This window comes from Crinia signifera, chromosome 19 (genome assembly GCF_055691185.1).
Source record: "Crinia signifera chromosome 19, ASM5569118v1, whole genome shotgun sequence".
Lineage (NCBI taxonomy): Eukaryota > Metazoa > Chordata > Amphibia > Anura > Myobatrachidae > Crinia > Crinia signifera.
The window spans coordinates 46952494-46973139 of record NC_139226.1 but is presented as its reverse complement, the minus strand read 5'-3'; the positions used below and the strand labels follow the sequence as shown (position 1 = coordinate 46973139).

The window sequence follows — 20646 nt, the reverse complement described above, 5'->3', positions numbered from 1 at the left end:
TTGGTTTTACTTTATTAATTACAATCCTTTTGGCATAAATACAAAAGTCCAATTAATGGAACCTTTTCATACACCTGGTTACTGGTGTTGAGGTTGAACATCTGGATAAACGTGTAAATGTATGAAGCTTGGAGAAATGGTTTCTATCCCCATAAAGAACGTCATGAGCAAGGTGATAATGCTCCAGCCAATCAGCTGCAATATGTAAATTGCCAGGTAAGAGCTGATTGGCTGAAGCATTATCCCCTTGCACTTAACGTTCTTTATGGGGATAAATACCACGTCTCCAAGCTTCATACATGTACCCCATTGTTTTATACAAACTGTCCTGAAAGAATAGTGTACAGTCTGAAGTGTGGCGACTTCGGAGATTTGTATATGGTGTATGTATTCACCTAAAATGCTGAGGTTATTGGTTTTAGACTTTTCATACATTTTTGTGTATTTATATAGCAATCCTCTCTTGCTTGGTGTGTTTTTATGATGGTGTTTACGTTGGATCCTCCGCCCTTAGGCGTCTTACTGTATTTGCATGTTTAGTTGATGCGTTCTGTTTTGTCGGCTCTCTGTATCTGGTGTGTTATAGTTTTCCCTGCTACTTTCTTTTATGCACCTTTTTTCGCCGTCGCTGTGATCTAGTACTATATGCTCTGAGGTTTTTCTTTTTTTTTTTTTTATGTATTTGTATGTATTTTTGCGTAGGAATCCTTATTTGGCAATCTGTGACTAATGTCAGGTCCTTGTATGGCTCTCCCTAGGAATCCGAGCATCTGGAGACGCAGATGAAGCTATTTGAGGATCTGGAGTTCCAACAGTTGGAGAAGGAGAGCCGTTTGGAAGAGGAGAGAGAAACTACAAGTCAGCTGCTATTAAAGAACAAGGGCGATTGCCAAAGGAGTATTGCTCACAGGAAGGTAATTGTGTTGATATAGAGGGGAGTGACTGTTGAGCGTTCCATGCAACAAAGGGAACCACCAGGCAAGCGATGCTTGTCGGCTGACATTTTTTGAAAAACTCATGTCGACCTTTTGACCTTCCCCATTGTCGACCTAATGCTTGTGTCAACCAGTCGACTAATTTCAGGTGTCGACGTAAGGTCTGTCGGCCGTCAGTAGTGGACCCAATGCATGCCCACCTTAATAGGGACGACCGAATGACCTTATTCCAGAAAATAGATCAATGGGGCACGTTCAATAGGGAGCCACAATGAGTAACATGCGTAGGTAACTGCTGTCTGGGGCATTTGTTTAGTCAGGGCTCACCGCTAGTGGCAACAGCTGCTCTTCTTCCTGGGAGAAGTGGTGTGACTGGAAGAGTTCTGCGAAACTTGGCTTTAAGTATAGAATTTAGGTGTCTCAGGTTCCGGCAGCAATAGTAGTTCACAGTCATTGGAAACAGGTGCGTAAAATAGAGCCACAGGAAAGGATCTTCAGAGATATGACAAGTACATCTATTTACATCGAAGAGAAAAACAGATGTAGAGCCCCATCAAGAGGTTACTCAGAAGAGAACAACATGGGAAATACAAGAAGCTATATGAAAGCAAAGTTCTAAACCGTCAGTATTTAGTATTCAAAGAAGAAAATGCAAACTACAGGAGCCAGTTGGTTGTGTTTGGTCCTCAAATTATGATTGTGTATTAGTCCTATGGCACGGGTGTCCAAACTTTTTGCAACGAGGGCCAGTTTTGGTGAGGTGAAAATGTGTGGGGGCCGACCATTCAGCCTGACATTCTTTGAATCATTAATCACATCAGAATGGTCCCCCACTCTGCCCCATTCACTGTATGCCCCCCACTCTGCCCCCTCCACTGTATATTCCCCTACCTGATCATCTTTCTCTGTATGTCCCCCAGCCTGCTCCTCCTTCACTGTAAGTCCACCATTCACTCGGTGTTCCCCACTCTGCACCCATTCATTTTGTCCCCCCTTCTCTAAATGCCACTGCCTCTATTCACTGTATGTCCCAAGGCCTGACCCTCCTTCACTGTATGTCCCCCAATCTGCCCCCATTCACTGTATGACTCCCATTCACTATGTCCCACAGCCTGCCCCCCCCCCCCCTTCTCTGAATGTCCATCACTGCCTCCATTCACTGTATGTCCCCCAGCCTGACCCTTCTTCACTGTATGTCCCCCTGCATGCCCCCTCCCTTCTCTGTATGTTTCCCAGCCCCTTGTGTGAGCCAAAGGACGGAGAGGCAAAGCAAGAACTGCAAGTGCAGGAGAAGCTTGGGCTCCCGCTGCCGCCCTCCTCCACTCTGCATGTTACGGGAGCAAGCTTCCCCCTTGCTGCACCCCCTTCCAACACCTTGCTGTCACTGTGATTGCAGAGGAGGGTGAAACACATCTCACTGTGGCGGCCGGCACCTCCTTACTGCTGCAGACCGCAAGGTAAAGGCGCGCTCGTCGGGGCCCGACCTTCACCTTCTGATGCTCCACCCGCTTCTGGCTGGAGGCTGCGGGCCACTTGAACTGACAGCTCGGGCCGCAATTGGCCCCCGGGCCGGACTTTGGACATGTCTGCCCTATGGTCTTCAAATATATCTATATCCCTCTAACAACTTCTCACCTCTGTGAGTTGAAGTATTACCAGTGACCGCCAGAGGCCACTCGAATGACCAAATTACTCCTTTGTGTGCTAAAAGATGTCATAACAGAAAGTGAAAGCAATTTTTGCAGGGACACTGATCTGTTTCAAACTTGCTGGATATAGAGAGGGAGCTGTGAAGACAGAGATGGGAGGTAGAAGCAGGGGGAGGGTTGGAGAGATTGTGGGCTAAAAACTGTCACAGCTCAAAGTGAAAGTAAAAACTCTCACAGGTCAAAATGAAAGTACATTGCAGAAGCTGTCATTTTGACAGTATATACACTTATAACTTGTAGTTTGAATATATGTGTAATCAGTAATTGTATTACTTATGCCCCTTACGCCCGGGAGCGACTGAGCCTCTGTGCTTAGTGATGCAGTAACGCACAGGTTGCTCACGACACAGCGATGCACCAGCGATGTGTGCTGGGCGATCTGGCATGGCCAGCGCTCTCTGGAGAGAGAACACTGGTGATCACTAGATATATGCTGCATGCAGTATAGATCTAGTCAGGCAATAGCGACACGCAGGGCAGTGTATCACTATTGCCGGGGCCATACACACTGAGCCATCCGTGCTTCATTTCTAAGCAATCTGGTCAGATCTCTTAGAAATGGGGCTCTAATCTCCCCATGTGTATTCCCCATGAATCCTTCAGATCTCTGCATTATGTAAAAGCCAGCATTACCAATAACAGCTACTTTTAGTTTAGTACATTCTTTTTTTCTTTGTATCAGGAACGTCTGTCTGCACTGGAACTTCAGGCCAATCAAATCCGTTTTCAAGCTGCTCAGGATGCGGAGCATCTGGGTCAGGAAAGAAGTACGACCCTGCTACAGCTACATAAGGTGAACTACAGATCTGTTCTGCATTAGAAATGTCGGCCTGATAAATGTATGTTCTGTTTTGGGCTGTGATTGCATCCTTTAATCAAGAGGCTTTGCTGGAAGCACATCTGCTGGGAGGCTGTACATGACTGCCACTTCTGTAACTTTTCGTTAGCTCGCCAGTCCAAATATGCCCTAGCCCTGGGCACGTCTCCCTAAAAGTCCATCTGTCACTAATTTAGCAGTACAATACTGATATACTTCAGCAGGTTCACCATTGTGGGATCTTTCGTTCAACTATGGAGACCACCATGTTTCTCAGTACACCTCTCTCCAGAGGTCCTACGCTGACTGGCTGCAGGGGCCTCTATGTATTTTTAAGTGGGCTTTTTACCATGCGAGTGAAGGTTTTTGCTGAACTTTTTCATGCTGCACCTTATTAGGCTGACTGGAGTGGATCCCTTCTTTGTGGCCCTACTTCCATTAGTTCAGCATATTGGGCTCCATAAATTGGGGCAGAGGTTCCTAAATGCGATTATCAAGGCACCACAACAGTCCACTTTTTAACATATTGGGGCAGAGGTTCAACACATGTAGTTAAATCGAATTGACAGTGGTACTAATTAATTCACTTGTGGCCGAGTATGGACATAATTCAAACCTGGACTGGTGTGGTGCCTTGAGGACCGCATTTAGGAACCTCTGGATTAGGGGTCAACAGCAATATTATGGTAACAAAATTTAATTTACCCTGTCAATCAACAGGAATCTTTTTTTGTTGAGTTCATGTCCAATGCGCATCGTTGGACCGCTGCTTAGTGAGTGGTACTGAATTACCCCCTTAATTAGAATACTACCCCTTTCACACCAGAAAATGCAGGGATTTACCGGGGAAAATGGTCCCTGGATCAAGCAGGGACATTCCCTGGTTGGCCCCTTTCACACCACCCTTGTCCCTGCATTTCCTGGTGTGAGGGGGCAGCGGGGTCTGGGCGTTGGGCAGTGGGGTCCACACTACGGGGATCTGGGCGGCAGCAGCAGCTGGGTGCTTGTAGTGCTATTTGCCGGCATTGCCAGTGGGGCGGGAAGTGCTGGATTTGTAAACATATTGAAAAGACCGGCCGGAAGCTGATGGACTGATGGCGCAAATTGAGCTGCGCTTCCTGCCCCGCTGCCGGGAAAATAGCGCTGCAAGCTATTTGCCGGGCAGTGGGGTGGGCAGCGCCGCTGAATTTGAAAACATTTTGGAAAGACCGACCGGACGCTGATTGGCTGAGAGCGTTCGGCCAGTCTTTTCAATATATTTTCAAATTCAGCGACGCTTCCCACCCCGCTGCCCGGCAAATAGTGCTACGAGCGTCCAGCCGCTGCTGCCCGGATCCCTGCAGTCTGGACCCCACCGCCTGCTGCCCGGACCCCACCACCTGGACCCGTGTAAGTACCTTTCATACCCGGGCTGGTCGCAGGAGCAATCCTGCTAGCTAGCAGGGTTGATATCTTGCCAAATTTCCCTGGGAATTTGGCCCGGGAACGTTGCACGCCAGTGCTAGTCGCGGGTTGTTCCCCGGGCCAACCCGGGAATTTTGGCTGGTGTGAAAGGGGTATAACTGCTTCTTTCTTGAAGACATTCTAGAAAACACCATATTACAGGTATTAATATTGGTTTTGCCAGTTTTTTTTTTTTTTGTAACCACAGTTTAAGTATACATTGTATGGCATTGCAACATACTGTATGTCCATTGTATATTACATTGTACTTATGTTATCACAGGAGAAGGAAAAGCTGGTTCAGTTGGAGAAAAGATACCAAACATTGGCGGGGCGGCGGGGTTACCCCACCGGGTCATCTGCTCTGCGAGAGGTAACCAATCATCTGGCTCCAGTTTTTTTTATTATCCTGTTTAAGCACTTGTGTCCTTGTCATTCCTTAATTTACACACACACATATATATATTTCATTCTCCATATCATGGATTTGTGTTTTGCAAGGATACTGTGGCGCAGGAGTAATACGACCGGTACTGGAGGATACTTGTGGTTTAGTTCAGGATTTAGTGTGAGAAGAGATTAGAGTTGCACCACATGATGAGGATAATCCTAGGGGAGCGGGCCAGCAAGCAGGGCCAGGATAACAGGAATGACTGTGGCAAAGTGAGCCATGATTAGAGGCTAGATCTAGATCTTGTATGTGGATTGTCGTGTTACTTCTATAAGAGGAAGGGTTAATGTAAACAGATGGGCATGCACTTTAAATGGAAGTAGATTTAGTCTACTGTCAGTGATAATTGGCACACTAATAGCTCACCAATGCATGAATGCGCACACCGCTGCCCTCATACTAATGACTTCTTACTCTCCAATTCCTGTCTCTCCCAATAACCCCTCTCTCTTCTCAAATACCAAAGTCAGCTACAAGAAGCAAATTATCCATAATGTAACACTATAAAGTCCACAGCCATTCCTGGTGTAGCCCGCGCTCCCGCTGGCCGGGTGCCTGGTGTAGCCCGCGCTCCCGCTGGCCGGGTGCCTGGTGTAGCCCGCGCTCCCGCTGGCCGGGTGGCTGGTGTAGCCCGCGCTCCCGCTGGCCGGGTGGCTGGTGTAGCCCGCGCTCCCGCTGGCCGGGTGGCTGGTGTAGCCCGCGCTCCCGCTGGCCGGGTGGCTGGTGTAGCCCGCGCTCCCGCTGGCCGGGTGCCTGGTGTAGCCCGCGCTCCCACTGGCCGGGTGCCTGGTGTAGCCCGCGCTCCCACTGGCCGGGTGCCTGGTGTAGCCCGCGCTCCCACTGGCCGGGTGCCTGGTGTAGCCCGCGCTCCCACTGGCCGGGTGCCTGGTGTAGCCCGCGCTCCCACTGGCCGGGTGCCTGGTGTAGCCCGCGCTCCCACTGGCCGGGTGCCTGGTGTAGCCCGCGCTCCCACTGGCCGGGTGCCTGGTGTAGCCCGCGCTCCCACTGGCCGGGTGCCTGGTGTAGCCCGCGCTCCCACTGGCCGGGTGCCTGGTGTAGCCCGCGCTCCCACTGGCCGGGTGCCTGGTGTAGCCCGCGCTCCCACTGGCCGGGTGCCTGGTGTAGCCCGTGTTCCTTGCAAATCTTAGACACCTCAGAGTATGCGCAAGGGAGTGTGTCAATCCGAAAAGGGCCCATAGATTCTCTAGAACAGGGACTTATCTGAAGGATAAGACTATTATATGGAATAAAACTGGGGGGAGCTAATATTTCTCATGCAATAGGCTTTGCACAAACCGCAGATATGAGAGGTAACAGTTTTTTTTGTAATATGAGATTTTATTCTTCTTAATTTTTTTTAACTAACATTTATGTTGCTACCATATGGTTCCCCTTTACATCTTTTGTTAAGACGACCTTCACTTTCAAAAAGGGTTGAAGTTGCCAAAAGTAGAAGTGAAAAAGGGCAAAGTTGAGGGAAATAATTATTTCGGAGGTCTGCTGTTTCTTTGATCCGTTTATTGGAACCATTTGCCCCAGCTGCCATCCTATTCCGCCTTTTCGTCCATTTGTAAAGTGCATTGTGTTACTTTACAAACTGTGCATTGTGCAATATTAATGCTTTATGTGTTTGGTCTCTTTCCATCTTTACATTCTTATTTCTCTTCATCTGCCCGGCTTTGTCTTTGTTTATTTTTTGCAGCTTTTCTTAGCTCTTTGAAGTAGCTGACACTTTTTATTGGAGAAAGATATTATTTCTCATTATTTTACTAACATCTGGTACAGAGCTCTGTTCCCTGTTAAAATGGCATGGTTCAGATTATCCTCACTGTTCATGCATGTTTCCCTGCTAAACTCCATTATACACTCGTGTAAATGTTCTAGCAGGAGATGTATCAAACCTTCAGGATAAAATGGAGAAGTTGCCCGTTTCAACCAATCAGCTTCTACCTATTATTTATCTGGCCGTCTATGGAATGACAGTTGTAAGCTGATTGGATACTATGATGATGTAAAGGCTTATACAAGCCTTTGTATTTCAGCCCTTGAGAGCTCAATTTGTTTGCGTAAAGGAGTCCAAGCGGGAGAAGCCGCAAATATTCTAGAGTGGGCAAGTGAAGTTGGCCATAGCAACCAATACAATTTTACTACTTGTTTTATAAAATGCACTTCATAAATTATATCTAGAAGCCAATAGGTTGCTATCGGCAACATCTAATTTCCTTCATATGAGCACTGACAGACTCAGAGGGCTAAATGAGCAGGCCCATAGGGCCTGTAAACACAGGGGTCAAACATGGCCGAACAAGTCAACCTTCTAAAAACTGAATGAATATCATTACACGGGTCCAGTGTTGATCATACCTGCCTATTCTCCCAGAAAGGCGAGAGGTTCATGAAAATCTGGTGGTCTGAACGTCCCGCAGGGTGAAATTACTGAATGCAAAACCTTTCACCCCCTGCAGCCACTAGCACCCACTTGCAGACGTCTGTGATAATGGATGGTTGGTGGGATTCCTTAATTGTATCCCTGTTGTCCATATACACTGCTCTCCGATGCTGGTAATATGAGCATTGTTTATCGGGGACAGGAAAACAATCATGCATCTATGTCCCGGAACTGCCCACCTGGCATCCAGAAACTCAGTAAGTAAGGTGTAGATTTGATCATCCACACAGTTGGTTGAAGTTAATTTGGGATCATTAATCATCAGACACTAGTTCTCCTTATTTTGAGCATTGGATCTAGGATTCTATTTATAGTTAGAGAGAGAATCCAGTTTTATATATTTTGACCACTCAATCAAATCCTAAAGCCTCGCTTATTTCCATCAAGGCAATGTTCCCTACTGAATAGTGTTCTCCGGTAAGTGAAATTATGATGTACTAACTTGTGCATTTACTAAACTAATGACGTGTTTATCAATTTTTGAAGAACGTTAACGGAGTAATTTGCTGATTTACAAATAGAATAACAATTGTTCAAATAATTCTTATTGCGGCTCCTAACCTTAGAAGGCTGCAGCAGGGTGTCATACAATCGCATAGCAGTGTGACTGCACTAAGATCATTGCTAGGTGATATGTCATGCACATTGAATTCTACGGTAGAGCTTTATGTTCCGCAGAGGTGCAGAGCTGCTCTGCAGCTTTCTTTCGGTTCTCCTTTGCGGTTTCATGGTTTTTGACTATGCCCTGTATTTGTAAATTCACATTTCAGAATAAAAAGAACTGGGACGAGGATGATATATTCATAGTATTGTTTGAGGTGGGGCTGGGGACATGCAGGGTGACGGGTTTAGGTCAATAGATAGACCGTATCCATATAGACAGTCAATAGGTTGATGGGGTCAAAGGGTTGACATAAAAAGGGTAGACGCAGGTAAAGGTCGACAGTGGATTTTTTAAATTTGTTTTATGTCCGTGTTGACAGCCAATTAGTGTAATGCCTAACGTCACGTGGCTCCGCACATTTTACCGTTCTCAATTACAGTCCACTAGGAAAACGTCCACAAAAAATTGTAAAGAATGCACGGCAACCTTTTCACCCTGTCGTGTCAACACATGTCGGCCTTTTGACTGTCTGTCTTAGACACTGTGGGGGAAATTTACTAAAGGAAATTTGTAAAAAATAGGTGTATTTGTATCCAGAAATACACTTATTTTTGACATTTACTATCCCGAAAATACGGCCATTCGTATTCGTATTGATAGCACATCAATACGACTACGAATTGCCGTATTTTCGGGATAGTAAATGTCAAAAATAAGTGTATTTCTGGATACAAATACACCTATTTTTTTACAAATTTCCTTTAGTAAATTTTCCCCTGTAGATCTATTAACCAGAACCACAGGGAGACACGGTATACATTTCCTACCCCAAGGAAACAGTTTTATCCAAGTAAATGTTCATTTTTCATAGTACTGTAAGAAGTCACCTGTAAATATATTATGTAAAGATCCTTGAACTTCAGGTAAAATGAAATTTAGCGAATATTAAAGACTGCCTTACTGTATCTTCTCCAGTACATCACGTTAGACCAGCTTCATGATATATTGGGAAACATGACTGCAAGCGATGCTTCTATTGCTGATACTGGTGCAAAAGCCGCCTCTCGCTCTCCTTCCCGAGAAGAGCCCCCTCCTGTTCCTTTATTCTCTTCATCATCCTCATCTGCCTCCATCTCCCCGGAGGTTTGTTCACTCCATACAAAGCTTTATTTTATTTATTTTTATTTAAATTTTCGGTACTTGTTTCCTAGCAGGGCGCCCAGTTTCACTACGTACGGTACCATAGTGAAATCGCATCACAACGCATGTGTGTTTTTGCATGGGATGCGATTTTCCTATGTAATTTATTCACTGCTATTTTTCCCCCTGGCTGGTGCGATTGCATTGCACCGCAAAATCGTATAGGGTACGATGCCGTTTACTTTAGTATACAGTTGTTTGAGATGCAATGAGATTGAGGCACCCCCCCCCAGTATCCACGCCACCCCGAAGCGTGGTGAGCGGCGGTGGAGCGCGTCATCCCGACCTTTGCATACCCCCACTATCCACGTCGGCGTGGAGTTGACTTTATATAGTGTGGCGAGCGTACACGGAATACATGTAACGTAATCCGTATCCCCTCGCTATGTTCGCCACGCTTCGGGCTCGGGCTTCACTATATAAGATCAACTGCACGCCGGCGTGGATAGTGGGGGTATGAAAAGGTCGGGAGGACGCGTTCCGCAGCCGCTGGCCACACTTCAGGGTGGCGTGGATACTGGGGGGGGGGGGGGGGGGGGGTGCCTCAATCTCATTGCATCTCATACAACTGTATAGTAAAGTAAATGGCATCGCACCCTATACGATCGCATGTGATTTCGCATCGCACCGCCTGGGAGGAAAAAATAGCACTGAGTACATTACATAGGAAAATCGCGATCGCAAGCAAAAACGGATTGTGATACGATTTTCTTACGCAGAATCGCCCGCTAAGCTATTTGCTTAGTGAGCACCCTGCTAGGAAACGAGTACCTTTTCTTCTTATTTACTCTTCTTTTCAAAACAAACAAATTTTCCATTAAGTTTGTGGTTGCATTAAGACCTATACTCAGTGCTCTTTTTCAGCAGGCTCCAGCAGGAACTGAGGCCCTTATACTAGTTCACTCTTTCTGACAAAATCCTTCTTAGATGGATAAAACCATGTGCACTGCAGGGGGGCAGATGTAAGTAGTGCAGAGAGAATTAGATTTGGGTGAGTTATTTTGTTTCTGTGCAGGGTAAATACTGGCTGCTTTATTTTTACACTGCAATATAGATCTCACTTTGAAGTAAAACCCCACCCAAATCTAATTCTCTCTGCACATGTTACATCTGCCCCACCTGCAGTGCACATGGTTTTGTCCATCTAAGAAGAATTTTGTCAGAAAGAGTGAACTAGAATAAGGCCCTCGGCTCCTGCTGGAGCCTGCTGAAAAATAGCCCTGCCTATACTCATCTGTCATAGGCTTGAAAATTTTTGGAAAACATTTCTTTTTGCCTTGTATGTTTGTCCAGGGATACACAGCATACACAGAACCACACAAACTAAAATGCAAGTTTGATCAGTGCACAGAAGTAGCCTGCTTTGGCGCTGATTTCAGGCTTAATACACTGAAGATTTGCCCTGGAAAAAATGCACGTGCAGTGTTGTGGCGGTGAGATAGGAAGGCAGGCCTGCAACTGATCCATGATTGGCTAACGTGAAATCAATTGGGGAGGAGGTGTCAGCAGTGAAACTAGAGAGAGCATGAAAGTGAGGAGAAGTCAAGGGGTCGTATTCAATGCGGCCAGCGCGGGGGTTAAACAGCGAGGATTTCAGAAAACCAGCGACCCTTGCTGTTTAACCCCCTCGCCATCCGCTCGCCCTAATCAACGTTCCTGGGAAATCCTCGCCGTCATAGTGACAGCGAGAATTCCCCAAAACAGCCAGGCCTGCGGCTAATGCAGAAAACTCGCTGTATTTAGCCGCGAGTTTCGCTGCTTCTGCAGCCGCATACTCCAATTCCCCCTCACTCAAAAAACTGAGCGAGGGGAAATTGGCGTATGAGGGGGGTGCGTTGAATATTGACATGGTGAGTGGTGACAGCGAGCAGGAAGCCCTGCTCGCTGTTGCCACTCGCCCACAGCATTGAATACACCCCAAGATCTCAGACCAAAAGTGCTGGGAGGTTACATGAGAAAGTGGTGACCAAACGGAAAAGGCAGTGGGAATGGAGTTTTGCTCTCCAGCACTGCGTAAAATAATCAGGCCGGAACCAGTATTTGGGCAATGGGAAATTAATCAGGAGATTTCATAGAGAGTTCAGTAGCAGGTGGCTAAGGGGATGATTGGTTAAAGGAGTACTTTGTGGTTTCATGAAATTTCACAAAATGTAGTTACTTTTTTTTTTTTTTGTCCCGACTGTCGACACAGTTGACATGGACACTGAAACGTAGCACCGCTGCACTCGCCATGCTTCGGGTAGGGTGCCTCACTACGCTCGGCACACTGTTTTATTCTCTTATTAGATCGCTTAGAAAATTCCCCTACATCGCTCCGTGTGTAGGGTCCATAGCGATAGTGTTGCGCGGCCCCGCGTGTCGCTATCGCCCGACGATTAAGATGCAACATGCTGGATAAATCCACTTAATTGCCGGTCAGGGTCAGTGTTCTCACCGGGGGAAAGATCGCTCAGAACACGGCGCTGACACAGGAGTGATCTTGCTGAGCATTCTGAGCGAAATGCATTGCTCAGATAGCTCAGCAAATCTCCCCATGTGTAGGTCCCTTTAGTTGTTTGCTATTATAATGTTTTTTTATAATAAGTTTTTGTCTCTTTTGCAGTTCAGTCCTTATAGAACATTACTTGCATTTTAGCTTGAGTGGTCGTTTTAATAATGCAATTGTACACACAGATATATATATAAAGAAGGGCCCTTATTCGGGTTCACTCGCAAAGGCAAATTCCTTCTCAAATGGACAAAACCATGTGCACTGCAGAGGGGGCAGATGTAACTTGTGCAGAGAGAATTAGATTTGGGTGGGGTTTTACTTCAAAATGAGATCTATATATTGCAGTGTAAAAATAAAGCCGCCAATATTTTCTCTGCACATGTTAAATCTCCCCCCCCCCCCTGCGGTGCACATGGTTTTGGCAATTTGAGATGGAATTTTCCTTTGCGAGTGAACCAGAATAAGGTCTAAGATCTCAAAGAACACCTTATGGCTCATTTATCACTTCTTATTTTCTTGTTTTGTTTGCTTTTTTAATTCCACGCCTCTCTCAACCTGTTGCACTACGTTTTCGTCTTTCCGTTTTCTTCTCCGCTTCTTCAGGTTGGCTCCGTGCCTAACGAGGGTCACTTTACACCTCCTGTTCCCAACAAGGAAGACCGGCACCAGGAATTTGCACCTGAACCCTCTAGCATTACTTCTTCTTCCCCTCCGCCCCTCCCTGCCAAATCTCACTCCTCTCGTAAGGCCCAACAGGTAACAACGCTCCCTTCTCTAGTTCCCCACCCCAAATATCTCTTATTGGGCTCATTAGAAGTCTAATTCGATACTTTTGCCACTCTCGGTTGGAATTTGTTGGTTGATATGCTCAATTATACAGTGCCCATGAAAACCGTTCTGTAATTGCCTCAAACATTGCTTTTTTAAATGCATAAGGTATAGCAGTATATTGTGTAACAAGCTTCATGTCTGGGATCTTAGACTACAATTTACCACATTGTAAGAAGAAAAATGATATTCATTGTACGGATAATTAGCCAAGCTTACAAATGCCATAACCAACCTTTCAGAATTCTTACTCTCGAACGGAAATGGATGGTGGTGGTACTTTACCGCGGATGAAAGTGGCTTCTCCCTCTTCCCAGTTCTCTGTTGCCACACTTGGCCGGAGCATTTCACCAAAGGTAACTCATTGTAATACCCATTGTGTGTGTGTGTGTGTGTGTGTGTGTGATAAATATGTGTGTGTATGTATACAAACTTCCTGCGCTCTTCCTCCCATAGAATCCATTGCTGACCCAGAATGGCTCAGGCAGCCTTTCCCACGGATTGGCAGTCACTCTGCAGGACATACAGAGCAAGAGACAACTAGCCCTTCAGCAAAAAGGTGATGGCCCCTTGTCCAGCATGTCACAATTTCTATATGTACTATACACCAGTGCTTCTCAACCTCGGTCCTCAAGAACCCCCCCAACAGTTCATGTTTTACAGATCACCTGGCAGGTGCACTCATTATTCACTGACACATTTGAAAAGACCTACAGGTGGAGCTAATTATTTCACTTGTGGAGACCTGGAAAACGTGAACTGTTGTAGGTACTTGAGGACCAAGGTTGAGAACCACTGCTGTACACTACCTGTGGTGAGCCATTGCTGTCACATGCTTTTTAGGTTTCCTTTGGGGGGTAATTCCGAGCTGACATTCATCTTCTTTCCATCTTCCTTCTTTCTGTAATGGTTTTCTAGCATCTCCTGTCTGATTGTTGTTGCGGTTTTTATTATCATGATATTTAAATTGACCATTTGACAATTAGATTCAGCCAATAGATGCACATGTATCACTTCGCCTTGTTGGTGATTTTTGCTTTCCTCATGCTCCCTGTGCCGTCCTTTGTCTCAACTCCCGATCTGTATGTCTTTTTTAGCCGATGACGTGAACGTAGAGAAGTCTCTTCTATCTGAAGTCACAGGTAGCCCAAAATGTTTGCGGTGTCTTTTCCTTTTTCCCTGTGTGTCAGTGAATGACATTGTTGGGACATAGGCCTGATCACTTCATAAAAGTTGCAGCACATGGATGGAATTATAAATGAGGGTCCATTGTGGTTCCACACTTCCAGGCTTGTCAGTGTAGTGGAAAGGGGGCCATGCTCACTAACCCCACAGACACTGCATTGTCCAATGTGACTGACAATTAACTGGTCAGCATTGCTGCTATGTGTTAGGGGATCGCTTTGGTTTTAGGAGTATAGATCATTGGATAGACAGCAACTAGGTCGACATGACTGAAGGTCGACATGGGTTAGGTCGACAGGGTCATTAGGTCGACATGGGGTTTTTCACTCTTTTTTTTTTTTTTGTGTCGACATGGACACTGAAACGTAGCACCGCTGCACTCGCCATGCTTCGGATACGGTGCCTCGCTGCGCTCGGCACAGTGTTTTATTCTCCAACCATTCCCTAGTGGATGGTAGGGCATGAAATACCGCCTGTCGGCACATGTCGGCTCAAAACAATAATGAAAAAACCCATGCATGCATTCCTGCATGTCGCCCTTCAGTCATGTCAACCTTAATGCATGTGACCGTATCCCGGTTTTAGGGGGAGGTACTGCAATAGATGTGGAGTACTGGCTGTGTAATTGTGATTGGTGAAAAGTGATATTTAGTTGAAGATTGGAAAAACCTCCATGTGCTGACAGCTCACAGGACCTACAGATCTGTTCTCTCATCCTTGCCACAGACGGGTTGTGATTATGCCTAGTCAAGCCCACATGTGACTTGTGTCATGTGACTATGCACCATGCAATGCTATGGGTCCTTGGTGTCTAGGCAGCTCATGTTCCTGGGCACACTAGCCAGCAAATAACCCGCGATTGCAAACAATTGTGTGTAAGATGAGATTGGACACCTCTGTATAAGAAGGGAAAAGAGGAATGATGAAATGATGATTAGGATTCCCAACATAAACCACTAGATGAATGAACCAGGCATCTGATGGGTCACCTCAGCCTGTCTGCCCCCTCCCCCATTCCAGTTTTGGTCATCTTTTCCATCTCTGAGGTAAATTTACTGCAACTTGTAAAAAGTGAGGATGTTGCCTATAGCAACCAATTAGATATTATTTCTTTATCACATCCTAGAAAATAATAAATTGGTTGCTATAGGCAACATCCCCACTTTTCACTTTTAGAAGCTTTAGTAAATATACCTCTACTTGTGTGCATTTCGCATGCAGTAGGAGCCAGACCGAGCATCATGCATGGTGTGACAACAGCCGCTATTTGGTCACCTCAGAAACTACGCGATGAGCTAATTTCTCCAATTTTATTACAATTATAATATACCCTCTAACACGACCCATTCCATTTGGTTCAAAATGCTCTGTTCCTGGACTTCCCTGCTAGTGGCAGTTACAGAGGTGAGGTTGCAGCACAGTCCCCTTTTTGAATATTGGACTGTGCTGCAGCCTCACCTCTGTAACTGCCACTGGCAGGAAAGTCCAGGAACAGAGCATTTTTGCACCTAATTAAATGGGTCATGTTGGAGGGTATGTTATAATTTGTTTGCTTTTCTGCTCTGTGTGCCGGACTGCAGTGCAAAGTTTGATGTATAATTGCTGTCACATTAATGTGAGAGTATCACACATTTAAATGCAAGCGAAGTGCATTCCTGCCTCTTATGGGGTTCTTTGCAATTTGTTTTTACTTTTCTACAGGCCAGCAAGTAATAGAGGAACAGCGTAAGCGTCTGGCAGAGCTGAAGCAGAAAGCGGTTGTTGAGGCCCAGTCACAGTGGCAGTCTCTACACGGCGGCTCGCCTCAGGCGTACTTCCCCATCATACATCACTCCATTTTGCACCACCAGCGACCACTGCATTCTCGTGAAGATGATCCCTCACATGGATATGACACTTTGAGCTTGGAGAGCTCGGACAGCCTGGACACCAGTGTGTCCACAGGGAATTCTGCCTGTTCCCCTGATAATATGTCTAGGTGAGTCCCTCCGACTGCTCTGGCCTCCCAGGTTACCTGCTTTACTCAGTGTGCTCTTACACAGCCTCTTATTGTTATTCCAGTGCCAGTGGCTTGGACCTGCTGAAGATTGAGGAAATGGAGAGGATGCTTTTAGAGGCTCACGCAGAGCGAGCACGTCTAATGGAATCCAGGGTGAGCTGACACCGTAATGATGGCAGATCAGCTCTCTCGGAATACTAAAGATGCGTGGAGATGGTGTTCATTTTAGAACCCTGCATCTTTCCAAACTCGTTCAGTTCCTCTTCCCTGCCTGGGGTGTCGCTCTCTGCTGTTATGTTTCTAGCACAGTGTGGTCTCAGCACTTTTATGCAAACCTGTGCGAGAAGCAGCACAGCAGAGAGCCGACACCGCAGGCAGGGAAGAGGAACTGCACAGGTTTTGAAAGATGCAGGCTGCTAGAATGAGCACTATGTACACTTTTATACAGGCAAATTATGTTTGCAGTGATATCGAGATCAAGACCTTTATGCTGGTGCTAGAAATTTGAATCCATCATTTGCCAGGTCAATAGCCATCATGGCCGGCATTGCAGCTACCTTTTTACCTCTGACTCCCGAACCCCCACCCCACACATCCTCCAGTCTCTGCCTGTTCTCATGTCTGCTCCTCCTTTCCTTCCTCTGTAATTTGTCTACTTTCCTTATCCTGACACACTTGCTCTGCCTGTCCATCTCTTGGTCTCTCTCATATATCAGTCTGCCTACCTTCCTGTCGTTGGTCTCTTTTCTCTGCCCCAACCCTCCATCTGTCTGTCTCATCCATATAGGTCTCTCTCAAATATATCAGTCTACCTACCTTCCTGTCATCATATCTCTGTCCCTACCCTCTGCATACCATTCTCTGTCTCTCTCTCCTATATCTGTCTGCCTACCTTCCTGTCGTCTGTCTCTTATCTCTGCCTGTCCCTCTCTATGTCCATCTCTAGGTCTCTCTCTACTATATCAGTCTGTCTACCTTCCTGTCGTTGGTCTCTTATCTCTGCCCCAACCCTCCAGCTGTCTGTCTCATCCATATATATCTCTCTCTCTCATATATCAGTCTGCCTACCTTCCTGTCGTCTGTCTCTTATCTCTGCCTGTCCCTCTCTATGTCCATCTCTAGGTCTCTCTCTACTATATCAGTCTGTCTACCTTCCTGTCGTCGGTCTCTTATCTCTGCCCCAACCCTCCAGCTGTCTGTCTCATCCATATATATCTCTCTCTCTCATATATCAGTCTACCTACCTTCCTGCCATATCATCTCTGCATGCCATTCTCTATGTCTCTCTCTCTCATATATCAGTGTGCTTACCTTCCTGTTGTCTGTCTCTTATCTCTACCTCACCCCTCTATCTGTCGGTCTCCTTCATATATGTATCCCTCTCATAGATCCATGATTCTGCACATTATAAGGTTACATTTCACTTACTGCAATTACAGACTACAGATCAGTCCATTTATGTTGTTGTACCAAGTTCTGTCCTGAGCGCGCTGCACAGCAGTTCCAGACTTTATGTGGATCATGTGGCCATTCCTTCTACCAGTGCGTGCCACTTTCCCAATGGAGATGCCCACACCATGCCTTGACCTTGTGCCAAGTATAGCAGCGATGAGCTGTGGACAGTTACATAGGGCAGTTACATATATTAATAATGATTTCAGGAGCGTGAGGTTGAGGCACGCAGGAGAGCGCTAGAAGATGAGAGGAGGAGGAGAAAAGAGCTGGAGAGACGTTTGCAAGATGAGACCTCTCATAGGCAAAGGCTGGTGGACAAGGAGGTGAAAATGAGAGAGAAACACTTTTCACAGGTTAGTACCACAACTTTCCTGTGTTATCCAGATAAAGGATTTCTGTTTCGGTGTCCTCTGATGTACTATGTTCTGCTTGCTCCTCCAGGCCCGTCCTCTTACCCGTTATCTCCCTATTCGGAAAGAAGACTTTGACCTCCGCACTCACATTGAGTCTTCAGGTCATGTAGTAGACACCTGTTCTCATATTATTCTGACTGAGAAAATGTGCCGTGGTTTTCTAACAAAGATGGGCGGTAAAATCAAATCTTGGAAGAAGCGGTGGTTTGTGTTTGATCGTTTGAAACGCACTCTGTCCTATTATGTCGGTAAGTAGTGCGCCGGGGAGCTGACATAACCTGGCTTTACTTCTGTTAGCTAAAAGAAAGTAGCAACTCTTTCAGGGCGCTTTGATGCGGTAATGAAGGAAGGGGCCTTACCCCTCCAGCATGAATTACTGAGCCGAGCTGTGTCCTAGGACACCATCAACCGGCTGCTTGACACATGGGTTTGTGCATGCCAGCTGCTGCAAGAGCCTACTAAGAGGCCAGGAACCTCCGTCCTTCTCCCCCGAACAGCATCAGACTTGGAGTCCCTTACAGGCTGATCGTCCACTGTCGCTGACCAGTACTGACTTGCGCAGTACAGATCCGGTTCCGCACAAAGTACTAAACGTCCACAATTAGTGGTCCCTTGGCCCCTCTGCGCTGATACATGTGCGAAAGGAAAGCTTGTTTTTGCGTTGCTCAGCCAAACTAGGCACAGTGGTGTTCCTTCTCCCCCAGTACCGCTCCCCACACAGTGCAAACTCCCATTATCCTGCTCTGCAGACATTGGCTATTATTATACATTGAATTGTTTGTAGACTGGAACCATAGCGTATTTTTTGCTGTGTGAGAGATGGTTTAGGTAGCAGAAATGATCTCCTTAGGGGGCAGAGTGTTAGTGACATAGATGGTAGAAAATGATATGTCCGTTTGCACCACACAATTAATTCATTAAATGGAAGATAATGTGGTACAGTCTTTATAATATACAAACCAATTTCAAGGGCGCACTCTAAGACCTTAATAAGTATAATAGGAAAAATGTGTATAATGAACTGACTCATTGCTATGTATTATAGTATTTGTAATAAATATAATGTTTACAATATGATGGTCTGTGACAGGCATGTCCAAACTGTGGCCCTCCAGCTGTTGTGAAACTACACATCCCAGCATGCCTTGACAGGATGGCTACCATCACTAAAAGTCCGCTTCTCCAACTGGAATCTTACCACTTTTTTCAGTAACATCTGTTACTATACCATTCTAGCGATAATACTAATAAAAGCGGACGTATGTTCTACACTATAGATCATGGGTGGGGAACCTCTGGCCCTCCAGCTGTTGTTGAACTACATATCCCAGCTTGCCCTGCAACTGTTGTAGCATGGCCATATAGCAAAAGGCCAAGTTATAGCCAAACTACAACTGTCAAAATAATACACAAGTTTGGTCCACGCAACTCTTAATTTATTAATTGTTGAGGGATAATGGTATTACTCACAGTATTTAACATACAAACCAAAGTGTTTAGGTACATTGTAGGCATCATTCAAAAAGGACAGGGGTGGCCAAATCCAATCCCCAAGAACTCTTGACAGGCCATGTTTTCCAGATCTCCGAGCTGCTGCAGAGATGTATTCATTACCAACTGACACATTTTAAAAGAGCCACAGGTGATCTGGAAAACATGAACTGTTAGAGGTCCTTGATAAGTCGTGAGATTGGATAGTCCTATCGTGGTCATCTTTCTGTCTTGTAATCGTCACCAATCTGATTTCCCTTCCAGACAAACATGAAGCCAAGCTGAAAGGTGTCATCTATTTCCAGGCTATAGAGGAGGTTTATTATGACCACCTTAGGAGCGCAGCAAAGGTGAGACTCTCCCTTATTTTGTTACACACACAACCAGCTGTTGCCTTTTTTATCTGATTGAATTCACAGAGTTCCTTCATTTCATTTTCCACGGCAGTGATCTCTTCTCTATCCCTACAGAAAAGAATATTTAATCTGAGTCTGGCCTCTGTACGTATACAGCATCCCAGGCTGTTTCCTTCCTTGTGAATAACTCTGACTCCTCTGTGTTAATAACAAGAATAACCTCACTCTAGCAATAACATCACGGCATATCAAGACTTGTGTTTAGTTCACTTGTGATGTTCTGATGCTTTATAAGAAACACCTGTAATTCTGTGGCCGTTTGGTTGGGAGGCAGCTGTCTCAATGTGTTCATATTAACTGCATGATCAGTTTCTAATTAACCTTGGGTTATTGTACATGTAACATCTGCTCACCTGTCGATGGTCTTCCTTGATGGGTAATAGGGTCACACTAGATATGTAAGACAGGTCCTGAGTCATTTTCTATCTGTGTTAGGGCCGCTTGCTTGACATCAAGGGCAATAGAATTGCAATGGTTGAAGGCTTTTTGAATGTGTTAGTATAATACTAATAAATCGGTTGAAAAACAGTGACTTTCCTAAATGGCAGCCCCTTAACCTGATCAGCACTTGAAACCAGCGGCTGCTTCACCTTAAAAGTGGCAGGGGGCTGCCGCTATGCTCCTACTTGAAGAGGAAACGGACATCAGCCTGGGTCCCGGCACCTGCGTATAGGATCCAGCAGGTGCCAAAACCGAGGCATTCTCATACCTTTTGGCTTCTATGGACTGCACCACCTGCAGCCCATAGAAGCCAGATTGG

At 45.9% G+C, this 20646-nt stretch overlaps 1 protein-coding gene across 22 annotated transcripts in view; it reads left to right on the top strand.

The window, feature by feature from the left end:
- PHLDB1 (pleckstrin homology like domain family B member 1) overlaps positions 1 to 20646 on the top strand; it is a 198677-nt gene that overhangs the window by 172491 nt on the left and 5540 nt on the right. For 16 of the 22 annotated variants that reach the window (XM_083162499.1, XM_083162498.1, XM_083162497.1 and 13 more), the window contains 13 exons: positions 759 to 914; positions 3327 to 3437; positions 5188 to 5277; positions 9384 to 9551; positions 12703 to 12855; positions 13170 to 13283; positions 13384 to 13486; positions 15814 to 16090; positions 16174 to 16264; positions 17773 to 17919; positions 18008 to 18227; positions 19735 to 19820; positions 19941 to 19970. In XM_083162499.1, the coding sequence (XP_083018625.1) occupies positions 759 to 914; positions 3327 to 3437; positions 5188 to 5277; positions 9384 to 9551; positions 12703 to 12855; positions 13170 to 13283; positions 13384 to 13486; positions 15814 to 16090; positions 16174 to 16264; positions 17773 to 17919; positions 18008 to 18227; positions 19735 to 19820; positions 19941 to 19970 (1746 nt within the window). The remainder of the gene's footprint in view (positions 1 to 758; positions 915 to 3326; positions 3438 to 5187; positions 5278 to 9383; positions 9552 to 12702; positions 12856 to 13169; positions 13284 to 13383; positions 13487 to 15813; positions 16091 to 16173; positions 16265 to 17772; positions 17920 to 18007; positions 18228 to 19734; positions 19821 to 19940; positions 19971 to 20646) is intronic. The other 6 variants (XM_083162495.1, XM_083162494.1, XM_083162492.1 and 3 more) reach the window with 3 other exon arrangements.